We start from the raw sequence: 15,748 nt of genomic DNA on the forward strand, positions 1-15,748 counted from the left end.
ACCATGTCAACTGACCAGGAAGAAACTCAGTGCCCTAGTTACAGATGTAGGATCTTAATTTGAGCGTTTGCTACAGCAGGAAAATAATCCTGCAGCAACAGGAAATGTGAATTATTATGTGGATTATAATTCATGGACATTTATGTATGGGTTGATCCATTTTTCATTAGGGAAAATCAAGTCTGACATTTCAAAGTGACAAACTTTAGAAGCCTTTTTAAAACTCAAATACACAAGTTTGCATTTCCTGCCGTGCAGGAAAATTCCCAGCAACAAAAAGAGTGATCAAATTAAGATTCTACACTTTACCGCTAAGTGGTAGTTGTACCGGGGTCAAGTTGATTGTTTTCCTTGTGGTTATGAAAGCACAGCAGCCCATGTTACGTCCACAGTCCTGGAACTCAACGCCAGGCTGCTGGAGCTCTGGTAGTGAGTGCTGTCCAAGGTCCTGGAACTCTAGACGCCAGACTGTAGGCTGCTGGAGCTCTGGTATTGAGTGCTGTCCAAGGTCTTGAACCAAAAATGTTCTAGCTGCAGTGTTTTTCTGCTTTGAAAACATACCAAACCACTCATTTATAATGGAAAACCTTGTTTCTTTGGGGGAGAGAGAGAGAGAGAGAGAGAGAGAGAGAGAGAGAGAGAGAGAGAGAGAGAGAGAGAGAGAGAGCGAAAGAAAGGAAGGAAGAGAGAAGAAGAAAAGAAAAAAACAGTATTATTCATTGCCTATAGTGTCTCCCTCTCTGTGTATTCTGAAATAATTGATCCTATACTTGATTTGACATTGTGACATAAGCAGAATGTCTAGTTAATTATACCTCATAAGAAGCTGCAAACAAATTTGCCGTGTATCTTTCATTGTTAAAATGTCATGGCATTTTGTATCATTTTTTTAATCATTCTAAAAATGGAACTATGTGAGTTAAAATGGAAAATCTCCTTATCTGACCAATTGACTGTTGGCTGGATCCTCTCCCTCGCTCTCTGCAGCTTTCACAAACTAAAATGGAAAGAAGATGGGAAATAGTGGAGGGGGCACAGTATAGCTATAGGCCTTCTGACACTGACTGGAAGCAACATATTTTTCTCCTTCTTTCTTGATACAATCTTGTTAGTAAGAATTGTAATCCCAAAGTCCCAACACTAGCAGAACTTCAGGGCTTAAGTCAATAGAGCCTAACAACCATGGCTGTATAGAGGTTAGCTACACATCTGGAGTGCTTGTTAAGCGCGCTCTGCTGTTGCTGTAGCTCTCAGATCTTTCCTCCGTGTATTTCCTCAGCTTTCCTAATACAATCCGGTTGGTTCTACTGCATTATCAAGGCTAACGAGTGCCATGCCTAATGAATCACAGTTAAAGGTTTACTTCAGATAGACTGGCATGGTCTGATAGTGATAATGGGTACAAACTTTGATAGCATTCAGTGAAGATCATGATAAAGCTGAGGAAGAAGGTCAAATGCCATGTTTCAACTGGCACAGTGCTATGGTGCACAGAGCCACCTGCTTCATGCACACATCATTCATACACTTGTGTATGGGTGGGTATGCAAACACTTGCCAACATGACCTCACCAACTCGGTGCATTACTTGCAGATGTTCCGTCTGTACTAACAGCGAATGGTCTCAACCACACACCCCTCTATTGGTAGCCATGGAGACAGAAAACATAATCTGCTAGACCTCCGTGCCTCGGTGCACTGCTACAGGGGAATTATAACTGTGCTGTACCATTGCATCTATGCATTATTGAGGTTGTGGTCTGTGTTCAATTGGCTACAACCTCAATATTGACACACACGCACACACATATACAGTGTGGTGAATACTTTGTTCTCCATGTATTCCAATACAATCTTTACTCCCTCTCCTTTAGCTTGCTTTCACGTATGAAGCAGGATTCAATAGTAAATACATATTTCAGCAAGTTCTGAGAATCTCCTCTCTCCTGTAAAGCAACTCCTTGCACATGAACAACATTTCATGGAAAACATGAAGTGATGCTATTATTTTGAAGCTGATTTCATCTGAGCTGTGTTTGGTTCAAGTTTCTGAAGTTTATAAAGGAGTTGTGAATTTTTCCTGAATTCACGGATGGGCTGTAACGGTTTTCTTCCATCGAAGGAGAGGAGGACCAAAATGCAGCGTAGTTCGTGTTCAACGTGTTTAATGAAAGACGATAACGTGAACACTACACAAATACAAAATAACAAACGTGGCAAAAACCCGCAACAGTCCTATCTGGTGCAGAGAACACAAAGACAGGAAACAACCACCCACAAACCCCAACACAAAACAAGCTACCTAAATATGGTTCCCAATCAGAGACAATGACTAACACCTGCCTCTGATTGAGAACCATATCAGGCCATACATAGAAACGGACAAACTAGACACACAACATAGAATGCCCACCCAGCTCACGTCCTGACCAACACCAAAACAAGGAAAACACAAAAGAACTATGGTCAGAACGTGACATGGGCAACATCAATTCTCACTCTCGAGGTAAGCAGCACACAGCAACAATATTAGCATTGCTTTAAAATGCTGCATTGTTAGTCTTATAAAAAAACTCAAAGTGAAAAAAACATTTTTCATGGACATCTGGGCCAGGGTTTCTGCCAATACTCCTATTTCATATTTACTAATAGACACAGAGTTGGCTAATCCATAGACCTGTGTAAGTGACATAAATGGATCATTAAAGGGGAAATATGGGATTCAAACGTTCAAAAGTTGATTTAAAGTACGGTAGAAGAACATGCCAACACGGTCTGGGAGCATATGACTTGTCCCAAAAGGTAGCTACTGTAGCTAGCTAGTTCTCTAGAGTTCTCAGCTGTCAATTTCAGCTGTCCCCAAAAAACTACAGGTCAAATTGAGCTGATAAGTTCACAATCCACATCTTATGAAAATAAATGTGCTAAATAATGTCACATTTGGACAAAATAAGTACTATATTTAAATCTACACTACCGGTCAAAAGTTTTAGAACACCTACTCATTCAAGGGTTTTTCTTTATTTGTACTATTTTCTACATTGTAGAATAATAGTGAAGACATCAAAACTATGAAAGAACACATATGGATTCATGTAGTAACCAAAAAGTGTTAAACAAATTTAAATATATTTATATTTGAGTTTCTTCAAAGTAGCCACCCTTTGCCTTGATGACAGCTTTACACACTATTGGCATTCTCTAAACCAGCTTCATGAGGTCGTCCCCTGGAATGCATTTCAGACAACAGGTGTGCCTTCTTAAAAGTTAATTTGTGGAATTTCTTTCCTTCTTAATGCATTTGAGCCAATCAGTTGTGTTGTGACAAGGTAGGGGGTTATACAGAAGATAGCCCTATTTTGTAAAATACCAAGTCTATATTATGTCAAGAACAGGTCAAATAAGCAAAGAGAAATGACATTCCATCATTACTTTAAGACATGAAGGTCAGTCAACATGGAATATTTCAAGAACTTTGAAAGTTTCTTCAAGTGCTGCCGCAAAAACCATCAAGCGCTATGATGAAACTGGTTCTCATGACGACCGCCATAGGAAAGGAAGACACAGAGTTACCTCTGCTGCAGAGGATATGTTCATTAGAGTTACCAGCCTCAGATTGCAGCCCAATCACAGAGTTCAAGTAACAGACACATCTCAACATCAACTTTTCAGAGGAGGATCAGGCGTTCATGGTCAAATTGCTGCAAATAAACCACTACTAAAGGACACCAATAAGAAGAAGACTTGCTTGGGCCAAGAAACACGAGCAATGACATGGAAATCTGTCCTTTGGTCTGATGAGTCCAAATTGGAGATTTTTGGTTCCAACCGCTGTGTCTCTGTGAGACGCGGAGTGGGTGAGTGGATAATCGCTGCATGTGTATTTCACACCGTAAAGTATTAAGGAGAAGGTGTTATGGTGTGGGGGTGCTTTGTTGGTGACACTGTCTGTGATTTATTGAAAATTCGAGGCACACTTAATCAGCATGGCTACCACAGCATTCTGCAGCGATACGCCATCCCATCTGGTTTGGGCTTAGAAGGACTATAATTTGTTTTTCAACAGGACAATGACCCAACACATCTCCAGGCTGTGTAAGGGCTATTTGACTAAGAAGGAGAGCGATGGAGTGCTGCATCAGATGACCTGGCCTCCACAATCCCCCAACCTCAACCAAATGTAGATGTTTGGGATGAGTCGGACCGCAGAGCGAAGGAAAACCAGCCAACAAGTCCTCAACATATGTGGGAACTCCTTCAAGACTGTTGGAAAAGCATTCCAGGTGAAGCTGGTTGAGAGAATGCCAAGAGTGTGCAAAGCTGTCATCAAGGCATAGGGTGGCTACTTTAAAGAATCATTTGATTAACACTTTTTTGGTTACTACATGATTCCATATGTGTTATGTCATAGTTTTAATGTCTTCACTATTATTCTACAATGTAGAAAATAGTCCAAATAAAGAAAAACCCTTGAATGAGTAGGTGTCCTAAAACTTTTGACTGATAGTGTATGTCTACCTCAATATAAAAGAACATGTTCATCATCTGCAATTGATTACTCCTATAGTGACAGGTGATGACATTTCTGCCTCTCTATCAATATTCACTATCAGTACAGTGCACATGATTAGATTCTGAATTTCATCAACACATTCATTTGAATGCCAGACTGCGCAATTGTTAGGCTATCTATCCAAAGTGCATCAGGCAGCCGTCCAATGCATCACTGCGCTTTGTTCTCTCGTCCGCTGTTTCGTGCCAAAGTGCTGTCGGATTCACTGCTATGTGGTCGCGTTGGCGCTCCTTGTCCCTTTCCCACACTTCGCTCTCGCCTTTGAAGGGATCGCCAAGCCGTAGGAATGTTCCCACATTAATGCGCAGTGCACGTGGTTCTTAACCGCAATATCTAAAACCCGGTATTGAGGAGCAACATTGTGAAAGAAGGAGGGGTAGAACACAATTTCTGCGCAGATGTGGGAGAAATGCAGCTCGTGAGGGATTTTCTGATTCATGAAGAGCGCGAGACGGACTCGAAATTCCCTCACGTGCGCATCGTGGGAGATATAGCTGTTCTGGCGCTTCTATTTTTGTCTTGATTTATAACAAAAATGCGACCGAAAAGGACCTAAACAATCACGGTAAATGAGGCAACATGCAAATACGCACCGCCAGTAAGTCATTGTGATGTGTTTAGTGCTGTCTGTTTAACCATTTGCGCTGTAAGTAGTAGGGTCACCTTTATTTATTTGAAACTGAAAGGTGTCACTATCGTCATCATCTCTGGTTTGAATTTAGTGACACATGTAGTTTAATGATTGTTAACTATGAGAGAATAGCCTACTGTTAGACTGGTAGTGGTTTTTTTATGTGCAGCAAAATGTTTAAATTAGTGGAATGGTGGCTTCTCAGTCCTCTGCATTTGCGATTAGGCAAAATGTCAGTAAGAGGTCTACATGCTGATACATTTTATTTTTTGTTTTAGGTGAACGTTTGTCAACAGCTCCCGCAGAAGGTGGTTTGCCACCGACCAACAAATAATATTTCAACCGGAGTGGCACGAGCCAAGAAGAACGGACTCCGTAGTTTTTAGATATTGGGATTATATCTTCTTACTTGGGTGTCCACGATGAAGAGGAGACAGAAGCGAGTGTTGCAAATGGCCTTCGTATTCATGGTGGCTTTGATATTTCTGCCAAACGTCGGACTGTGGTCTTTATACCGGGAGAAACACCTGATGAAGTCGCACGAGGCCGGCGAACAGGTAGGTTAAGGTCAAGTTACTTTGGCTTTGCCACTTTTTAAGCACCAAATTCGTCGCATTTCAAACTGGTGTAGCCTACAGTAACTAACTGGAGCTACAAAGTTGATAATTTTTAAGTTCATGTAAAGTAATTGTGAGTTGGTGGGGAAAGTATTTTGGCAACAACCTGCGTATTCATGGCTTGAGCAACAGTGTCAGTTAGGAAGGCTCATCAATCATCATGATCACATCATCAGTTGGGCCCACATATCATGCATCTTTTCATCAACTTTACACTAGGAAAATTTAAATCTGGACCTTGAAGCCCAGTGGCACTGCTGATTTTCATTCTTCCCCTCTGAAGGACTGATTTAGATGGGTGTGGGGCACCAGTTGGGTGCAGAAAATTTGGCCTATCGGGTAGAACATACAACCATATATAGTATTTGGTTAATATAGCCTGATGGTAGCCTAATTCTAACCATTAAATGCAAAAAAAAAATATTAATGCTTTTATACATTTCCTTGGGTGAAAGATGTGTATGCATGCATACATTATACTTTAACAGGTGCTGCAGGCAAGCAATCGAGAGTCACCTCTGTGTAAGAGTACATTTAGTTCCTGGTTTAAATTGTACCCAAGTTATTTTGCATCCAGGCCAATGTCCCTCAAACATGATCACATGTCAACCTTTGTTGTGATTGTGGCAGGCCCGGCACCAGGATAAAGCGACTAAGGGGGCAGTTGAAATCGGCGAAGGGGGCACAATTTTGGGGTGTAATTACATTTGAATGATATTAAATTCTGCTTATATCACGCCACACCACAATAAACATAAAGTTCAAATGCCGAGACTCCATGACCATTGAGTGCTTTTGAAGTGGCAGGTTGGTGTGCACTCTATCAGCACAAAGGACAATGCTCTACACACTAAAGCGATGCCGTTTTGGTAATGAATATAGGCTACAAGATAGATAGGGTAATTCACCTATTACAAACAGCCTATGTGAATGCAGCTGTACACACAGCCGTCTTACTAAAAGAATGCAAACTAAATGCTGAAAGTAGCAACCTAGTTATTAATGCAGGCAAACAAAAATAGTAGTTTGAATAGTAGTTTGGCTTAGAATACAGACAATGTGAACAAATGAATGTGAACAGAACAAAACAGCGATAACAAGTATGCCTTGAATAGTAGTTTGGCTTAGAATACAGACAATGTGAACAAATGAATGTGAACAGAACAAAACAGCGATAACAAGTATGCCTAGTAAACAAAATGTCAAATCAATAAAGGCATGACAAAATCTATATTTAGGCTAGTTACATTAACAGTAAACAAGCACAGTAAACAAAAAGCAAATAGAAAACAAAACACAGCCTACAGCCTACTTCAGTGAGATGCAGCCATGCACCGCTGTCTTGCCAAACAAACAGGCCTGTAGGCCCGGTTCAAACATGGAAAGTCATGGCGCTCATGAGTTCAGCAACACGTTGTGATATGGTACAATACACTTCTGTGGATCAAATTCGATCCACATAATCGATTAAGCAATGCCAGGCTACCATAAATGCATTTCCAATACGCACAGTTTACAACCACGAAAACGAATAGGCTACCAAGAAAGCCATACTAGAATGTATCTATTTCTATGATAAAACATACTGATATGTAGCTATACCCAGGGGTGTCATTTGGGTTCTTGCATTAGAATAATATTGAATTCTGCTTATATCACGCTATACCGCAATAAACATAAAAGTTAAAATGTCGAGAACATTGAGTGCTTTTGACCAAGAAGTGGCAGGTTGGTGCAAAATCTCAGCTGCGCTCTATCAGCACCATGGACAGCGCCCTACAAACTTAAAGGCCTATAGCCTGGCTAAGGAAGTCATTTTGCCATTCCATACCATAGGTTTTTGCAGAAAGTACGCCACTGGCTGTACCACCAAGACATTGATAAAAATCAACCAGCTAGATTGTTTCTTACCTTTTCAGAAGAGTTGCAGCCTCCTTGATGCTCTGTGGAACTTCCTGATTAATCGATCATTCCACTCTCCCCGAAATATTCTTGTAAGATCCCCAAAAAATGCCAGTTGGATTAGTTGAGTGAACACGTTTGTCAAAGTGGAAAATTAGTTCTCGCATGTAGCTGTGGATGCCCCAAAAGTCAATACGTGTCAGTGCAGTAAGCATGGTCGACATAGCGGAGAGAGGCCCAGAGAATCGTTGCAAGATATCAAGTGTGGCCCATTTGTCCTCATTGGAGCCGGAGCGGGCGATTTCAGTCTGCAAACACTGGCGCGCAACACTAAACTCAGGTTCCACCAAATCTGTTTTGGTTAGATCCAGCAGTGGTTTCACCTTTTTCCCGCCTAGAAAGACATGGTTCTCAAGGGTAAACAGGGTCTCCACCAGTTGGATGTTGCGTTTGCTGAATCGTACTGACATTTCACCGATGACAGCATCCAAGAACAGTCTTTTACACTCAGTCTCTTCTCCTTTGTCCTACTGGCCTACTGTACTGTCTATCACATATTGCGATGAGATTTGTACTTACATAACTTTGTCATAATTGCTTGGAGCTTGTGGTGCGTCAGTGCCACTGGCACTGAACTGTCCACAAATGGCTTCGAACTCGCTGTCACACCCTGGCTTGTCACACCTCAGCACTCCAACGCACTGCGGACCACTTTGACTCCAGTGTAAAGATCTTACTTCTGTGTTGTAGGAACGCATGCATTCGATGTCAGAGAGGAACTTCACGATGCTGTCACAACATTTAACAGCCACTGACACAGTAGCCAGGTGTCCCCTTCTCCATTGGCTGTGTTTGGATACTTTAGCTAAGCCAATTTCTGCTATCCACCGTGGCAGTGGCAGATTAGCTGGTTCCAGCTAGCTAAATAGGCTAATAGGCTACTTACGCTTTTTACAGCTAGCTAAGACGCTAACTAAACTCTGTGGTGGTGGGGTGTGAGGCTGAGTTGAGTGAAGCAGCTTCAACGGTAAACTTGACCCCGCCCTTATAATTCTAAATCAAATATTACAGGCAGAAGCGTATCACGTTATTCACTTAGCCTACCATAGATGAGAAGTGTTTTTTCCCGCTTTTTATGGAAACCAAAGGAGTCATACCTAACTACTGACAGCACAGCGGAGATTCACATTTTGCACCAACCTCTCCCTCAATAATTGTAACTTTTTTATATAGGGACATAAACCTAAAACTGAGGGGCTAAGCCCCCTTTTGCCCCCTTGTGGAGCTGGGCCCAGGTTGTGGTGGAAGTCACTGTGCTGTCTCCTAAGTGTGACTTATTATAACAAGGGTAGTTTGGTTCCTGAATGCTGATTGACTGAAATCGCTTTCCAGTAATGTGTACATTCAGAATATGATAGCATGAGGTTGGAGTACCATGGCACGAAATCCTCTTTAGCTTGTGTGGCTTGATGATCTCCTTGAACACCTACAGCTCTTTGCCAGCCCTTCATGTTATGTAGCCCTAACTGCACTCTGTTTAGCCGTGAGGCTTGTTTCAAATATGCCTATCATCTTGTAATCTATTTCTGCTGCTGGGGGGTGCAGTGAAAACTGCCTGAGTCGGTTTATGATTGCATCTCGTCATTGCCTCTTTCTCATTTGCCTGATCGCGATTTGCATTTCCGCATGGCGTAACATTGCCCTTCGGCACTGCATGGCCCCGTCTCTGTGAAGCCTTGACAGTTCATCACCATTAGGCTAACCCAGCCTGTCGCCCTCTAGCTCCGGCCCGGGTTGACAGGGACAGAAACATCAGGCGGTGGTCATTATGTGGGACGACACCTACCGTCCTCTCCTCTCCTCTCTCCACTGACCTCTACATGATACAGACTGAGTCACCCTGCTGAGATGGTCTCACATTCCATTTCGAGGTTGCCTGTCTCATAGAAAGAATGAGTAGATTGAACAAAGCCCCTCGAACCAGTGCAACTCGATGACCAATGTTCTCTCTTTTCATTAAATGTTTTTATCCACAGAAAATAGGAGCCTTAGTAGGTATGTGTTAACTTTAGATTAGTCATGTGTTGCTATTTTTGGCAGCAATTATACTGAACAAGGTGATGTCCTTTGGTTTTCTTGTAAGTCTTATTGATTCCTTTTGCTTTAGTTTATTCCATAGTGTCATAGTCTCTAAATTGAGCTCCTATACTACTGGCATTTGATACAAACAAAGCAAATCAAGAAAAGAAGAAGAAGAAGGTCTAGAACCCTTTAGTCGGGATCAGTAGGTCCCAGAGCAGCAACACATGCGAGCTGATGAGTTCCTTCCTGATTTCGTGATTCAAAGCCACCGAGCAGCCAGCCAATCCTCTGAAAGACGGAAGGGAGCGACAGCATTATATGCTCTGGGGGAAAAGGCTCATCCTCCGTGGCAGGCAACAGAAAAATAGAAACAGTTCCTAAGATCAGAATCACCCCGTTTCCTCCCCTGACTCAAAGTCTGCGTCCCAAATTGCACCCTATTCCCTATATAGTGTACTACTTTATAGCCCTGGTCAAAAGTAGTGCACTACATAGGGAATAGGGTGGCATTTGGGAAGCTGTCCTCTGACTCAAACTCAAAACAGCTGAGGTTTCACACACCAGCCAATCATAAAAGGAAAAAGAAGCCTGGGCTTGTATCTGCTTGATTGGGCCATTTTGTCTGCAGTCAGGGTGAGATAATTGACATTGGGGATGGATGTTTCTGTTGGTCCCAATTACCAACGAAACTCACCAGATTGTCATTTTAGTTATTAACCTAGTCACCATGGTGATGTTTAGCCTATTATTACTGACATTATGATGTATTTCACACTATAAACGCACTGTAGTTTCATGTATATGGACATCATGATCCATCAGTCTTTTATGTGATGCATCACATCGGACACATTATTGCCTTTTCTGTAACATTGTTCATACATTTCAATATAAGCAACTGCTTTGTGGTAAGGGTCCTGATCTCAGCTCACAGGTACATTTAGTGGCCAACAAACAGCTAGCGTGTACTGATGGTGTGTTTTGTACCCTAGATACCAGGTGCACACACACACACACCAGCTGTCACTTGTGATGGGATGTTTACATGGGATGATGAGTATGCTAGATTTTGATATATGATGGCACACTGAGCAGTGAGGTGTGATAGACAGGAGTAATGCAGGCTAGGCCTAATAACAATTTGGAAGTGATGGAGGGCAACAGTAGCTGAGATTGTACATTTTTGCACTGTTAATTTGTAGTAATGGCGCACCGTACATACTGTGTCATGGCTGTTGAAGGAAGTGGACCAAGGTGCAGGGGGGCGAGTGTACATTTTTTTTTATTATAAAAAATGACGCCAACAAAACAACAAACGAGAAAACAACCGTGAAGCTACAGGCTATGTGCCATAAACAAAAGTCAAATTCCCACAAAGACCGGTGGAAACAAGGGCTACCTAAGTATGGTTCTCAATCAGAGACAACGATAGACAGCTGTCCTTGATTGAGAACCCTACCCGGCCAAAACATAGAAATACAAATAATAGAATATAGAATACCCACCCCAACTCACACCCTAACCAAACCAAAATAGAGACATAAACAGGATCTCTAGGGTCAGGGCGTGACAGTACCCCCTCCCCCCAAAGATGCGGACTCTGGCCGCAAAACCTAAACCTATAGGGGAGGGTCTGGTTGGCCATCTATCCGCGGTGGCACCTCTGGTGCGGGGACCCTCGTAGCGGTCCCCGGACTGGGCGCCCTCGTAGCGGTCCCTGGACTGGGCGCCCTCGCTGCGGATCCCGGACTGGAGGCCGTCGCTGGAGGCTCCGGACAGGAGGCCGTCGCTGGAGGCTCCGGACTGGAGGCCGTCTCTGGAGGCTCCGGACTGGAGGCCGTCTCTGGAGGCTCCGGACTGGAGGCCTTCTCTGGAGGCTCCGGACTGGAGGCCGTCTCTGGAGGCTCCGGACTGGAGAACGTCTCTGGAGGCTCCGGACTGGAGGCCTGCGTTGGAGGCTTCGTGCCATGACTCCTCACTGGAGGCTGCGTGCCATGGATCATCACTGGCGGATTCGTGCCATGGATCATCACTGGAGGCTTCTTGCCATGGATCATCACTGGGGGCTTCTTGCCATGGATCATCACTGGGGGCTTCTTGCCATGGATCATCACTGGGGGCTTCTTGCCATGGATCATCACTGGGGGCTTCTTGCCATGGATCATCACTGGGGGCTTCTTGCCATGGATCATCACTGGGGGCTTCTTGCCATGGATCATCACTGGGGGCTTCTTGCCATGGATCATCACTGGAGGGAGAAGATGTATGGGCAGTCTGGTACGTGGAGCTGCCACAGGGCTCACCAGGATGGAGAGACATACAGGAGGCCCTGTCCTTGGCAGAGGCACCGGATACACTGGGTCGTGAAGGCGCACTGGAAGTCTCGAGCTAGGAGCCTGCACAACCCGTCCTGTCTGGATGGTTACTTTGGCCCGGCACATACAGGGCGCAGGCACAGGACACACTGGGCTGTGCAGACGCACCAGAGACACAGTGTGCAGAGCCGGTGCAGGATATCCTGGGCCGTAGAGACATACTGGCAGCCTGATGCGCTGAGCTGGCACCCTCCGACCTGGATGCCCACTCTAGCCCGGCCGATTCAGGGAGCTGGAAGGTAGCGCACTGGGCTGTGCACGCGCACTGGAGACAACGTGCGCTCCACCGCATAACATGGTGCCTGACCAGTACGACGCTCGCCATGGTAAGCACGGGGAGTTGGCTCAGGTCTCCAACCTGACTCAGTCACACTCCCCGTGTGCCCTTCGTAACACTGCCGCTCTGCTTTTGCTGCCTCCAGTTCCTCCCGTGGACGGCGATACTCCCCAGCCTGCCTCCAGGGTCCCTTACCGTCCAGGATCTCCTCCCAAGTCCATGAATCCTGAACATGCTGCTCCTCCTTACCACGCTGCTTGGTCCGTTGTTGGTGGTGAGAAGTTCTGTCACTGCTTTTGAAGGGAGTGGACCAATGTGCAGCGTGGTGAGCGTACATTTTATTTTATTATAAAAAATGGCTCCAACAAAACAACAAATGAGAAAACAACCGTGAAGCTAAAGGCTATGTGCCATAAACAAAAGTCAACTTCCCACAAAGACAGGTGGAAAAAAGGGCTACCTAAGTATGGTTCTCAATCAGAGACAACAATAGACAACTGTCCCTGATTGAGAACCACACCCGGCCAAAACATAGAAATACAAATAATAGAATATAGAATACCCACCCCAACTCACACCCTGACCAAACCAAGATAGAGACATAAACAGGATCTCTAAGGACAGGGCGTCCACATAGCATCATGAGGACAGAAAATTATGTGGCTATCTATTTTGTGAAGTGCACCAGTCCCTCCTGCAGCAAAGCGCCCCCACAACATGATGCTGCCACTCAAGGGCTTCATGGTTGGGATGGTGTTCTTTGGTTTGCAAGCCTCCTAATTTTTCCTCCAAACATAACGATGGTCATTATGGCCAAACAGTTCTATTTTTGTTTCACAGACCAGAGGACATTTCTCAAAAAAGTACAATCTTTGTCCCCATGTGCAGTTGCTTCGTTGTACTGTGGATATTGATACTTTTGTACCTGTTTTCTCCAGCATCTTCACAAGGTCCTTTGCTGTTGTTCTGGGATTGATTTGCATGTTTTGCAACAAAGTACGTTCATCTCTAGGAGGCAGAACGCATCTCCTTCCTGAGTGGTATTGTTAAGGTTTTCTTCCGTCGAAAGAGAGGCGGACCAAAATGCAGCGTGGTTATTTCGATACATATTTAATAAAAGATAAACACAATACAAAACAATAAATGTAACGTGAAAACCTAAACAGCCTTATCTGGTGCAAACAAACACAGAGACAGGAACAATCACCCACGAAACACTCAGAATATGGCTGCCTAAATATGGTTCCCAATCAGAGACAACGATAAACACCTGCCTCTGATTGAGAACCACTCCAGGAAGCCATAGACTATTCTAGACAACCCCACTAACCACAATCCCATGACCTACAAAAACCCCAAGACAAAACACACCACATAAATAACCCATGTCACACCCTGGCCTGACCAAAATAATAAAGAAAACACAAAATACTTAGACCATGGCATGACAGGTATGAAGGCTGCGTGGTCCCAAGGTGTTTATACTTGCGTACGTGGAGTCTACAATTTTTTTTCTGAGGTCTTGGCTGATTTCTTTTGATTTTCCCATGATGTCAAGCAAAGAGGCACTGAGTTTGAAGGTAGGCCTTGAAATACATCCAAAAGGTACACCTCCAATTACTCAAATGATGTCAATTAGCCTATCAGAAGCTTCTAAAGCCATGACATCATTTTCTGGAATTTTCCATGCTGTTTAAAGGCACAGTCAACTTAGTGTATGTGAAAGTCTGACCCACTGGAATTGTGATACAGTGAATTATAACTGAAATAATCTGTCTGTAAACAATTGTTGGAAAAATGACTTGTGTCATGCACAAAGTAGATGTCCTAACCGACTTGCCAAATCTATAGTTTGTTAACCAGAAATTTGTGGAGTGGTTGAAGAACGAGTTTTAATGACTCCAACCTAAGTGTATGTAAACTTCCGACTTCAACTGTACCTGGCCTATCCACAGCCCGGGTACTTGGGAATGGGAAGACTCAAGAGCATAGAGTGGCAAGGAAAAGTATGTTAACCACTTGGAAATATCTGAATTTCTGCATAAATTGGTCATAAAATTTGATCTGATCTTCATCTAGGTCACAACATTTTGACAAACACAGTCTGCTTAAACTAATAACACACAAACAATTATACGTTTTCATGTCTTTATTGAACACACCGCATCAACATTCATAGTGCAGGGTGGAAAAAAGTATGTGAACCCTTGGATTTAATAACTGGTTAATAATAATAACTCCTCTTTACAACACTGTTTCAGTTCAGCTATATTCTTGGGATGTCTGGTGTGAACTACTCTCTAGAGGTCATGCCACAGCATCTCAAATCGGGTTGAGGTCAGGACTCTGACTGGGCCACTCCAGAAGGCGTATTTTCTTCTATTGAAGCCGTTCTGTTGATTATTTACTTCTGTGTTTTGGGTCGTTGTCCTGTTGCATCACCCAACTTCGGTTGAGCTTCAATTGGAGGACAGCCTAACATTCTCCTGCAAAATGTCTTGATAAACTTGGGAATTAATTTTCCGTCGATGATAGCAAGCTTTCCAGGCCCTGAGGCAGCAAAGCAGCCCCAAACCATGACGCCCCTCCACCATACTTTACAGTTGGGAAGAAGGTTTTGGTGTTGGTGTGCTGTGACATTTTTTGTCCACACATAGTGTTTTGTGTTCCTTCCAAACAACTCAACTGTAGTTTCATCTGTCCACAGAATATTTTGCCAGTAGCGCTGTGGAACATCCAGGTGCACTTTTGCAAACTTCAGACGTGCAGCAATTCTTTTTTGGACAGCAGTGGCTTGTTCCGTAGTGTCCTTCCATGAACTCCATTCTTGTTTCGTGTTTTATGTATCGTAGACTTGTCAACAGAGATTTTAGTATGTTCTAGAGATTTCTGTACGTTTTTAGCCGACACTCTAGGATTCTTCTTAACCTCATTGAGCATTCTGCGCTGTGCACTTGCAGTCATCTTTGCAGGATTGCCACTCCTAGGGAGAGTAGCAACAGTGCTGAACTTTCTCCATTTGATGAACATCAAGGCTTTTAGAGATACTTTTGTAACCCTTTCCAGCTTTATGCAAGTCAACAATTCTTAATCTTAGGTCTTCTGAGATCTCTTTTGTTCTAGGCATGGTTCACATCAGGCAATGCAGCTTGTGAATAGCAATCTCAAATTTTGTGAGTTTTTTTTATAGGGCAAGGCAGCTCTAACCAACATCTCCAATCTCATCTCATTGATTGGACTCCAGGTTAGCAGACTCCTGACTCCCAATTAGCTTTTGGAGAAGTCATTAGC

At 43.6% G+C, this 15,748-nt stretch overlaps 1 protein-coding gene across 2 annotated transcripts in view; it reads left to right on the forward strand.

The window, feature by feature from the left end:
- The first annotated feature begins 4,769 nt into the window (after positions 1-4,769).
- LOC110497384 (polypeptide N-acetylgalactosaminyltransferase-like 6) overlaps positions 4,770-15,748 on the forward strand; it is a 231,440-nt gene continuing 220,461 nt past the window's right edge. Inside the window, exons 1-2 of one of the 2 annotated variants that reach the window (XM_021573463.2) lie at positions 4,770-5,171; positions 5,483-5,761. In XM_021573463.2, coding sequence (XP_021429138.1) covers positions 5,627-5,761 — 135 coding nt within the window. In that variant the 5' untranslated portion in view covers positions 4,770-5,171; positions 5,483-5,626. The remainder of the gene's footprint in view (positions 5,172-5,482; positions 5,762-15,748) is intronic. The other variant, XM_021573464.2, reaches the window with a different exon arrangement.

The sequence above is a fragment of the Oncorhynchus mykiss genome, chromosome 19 (genome assembly GCF_013265735.2).
Source record: "Oncorhynchus mykiss isolate Arlee chromosome 19, USDA_OmykA_1.1, whole genome shotgun sequence".
Lineage (NCBI taxonomy): Eukaryota > Metazoa > Chordata > Actinopteri > Salmoniformes > Salmonidae > Oncorhynchus > Oncorhynchus mykiss.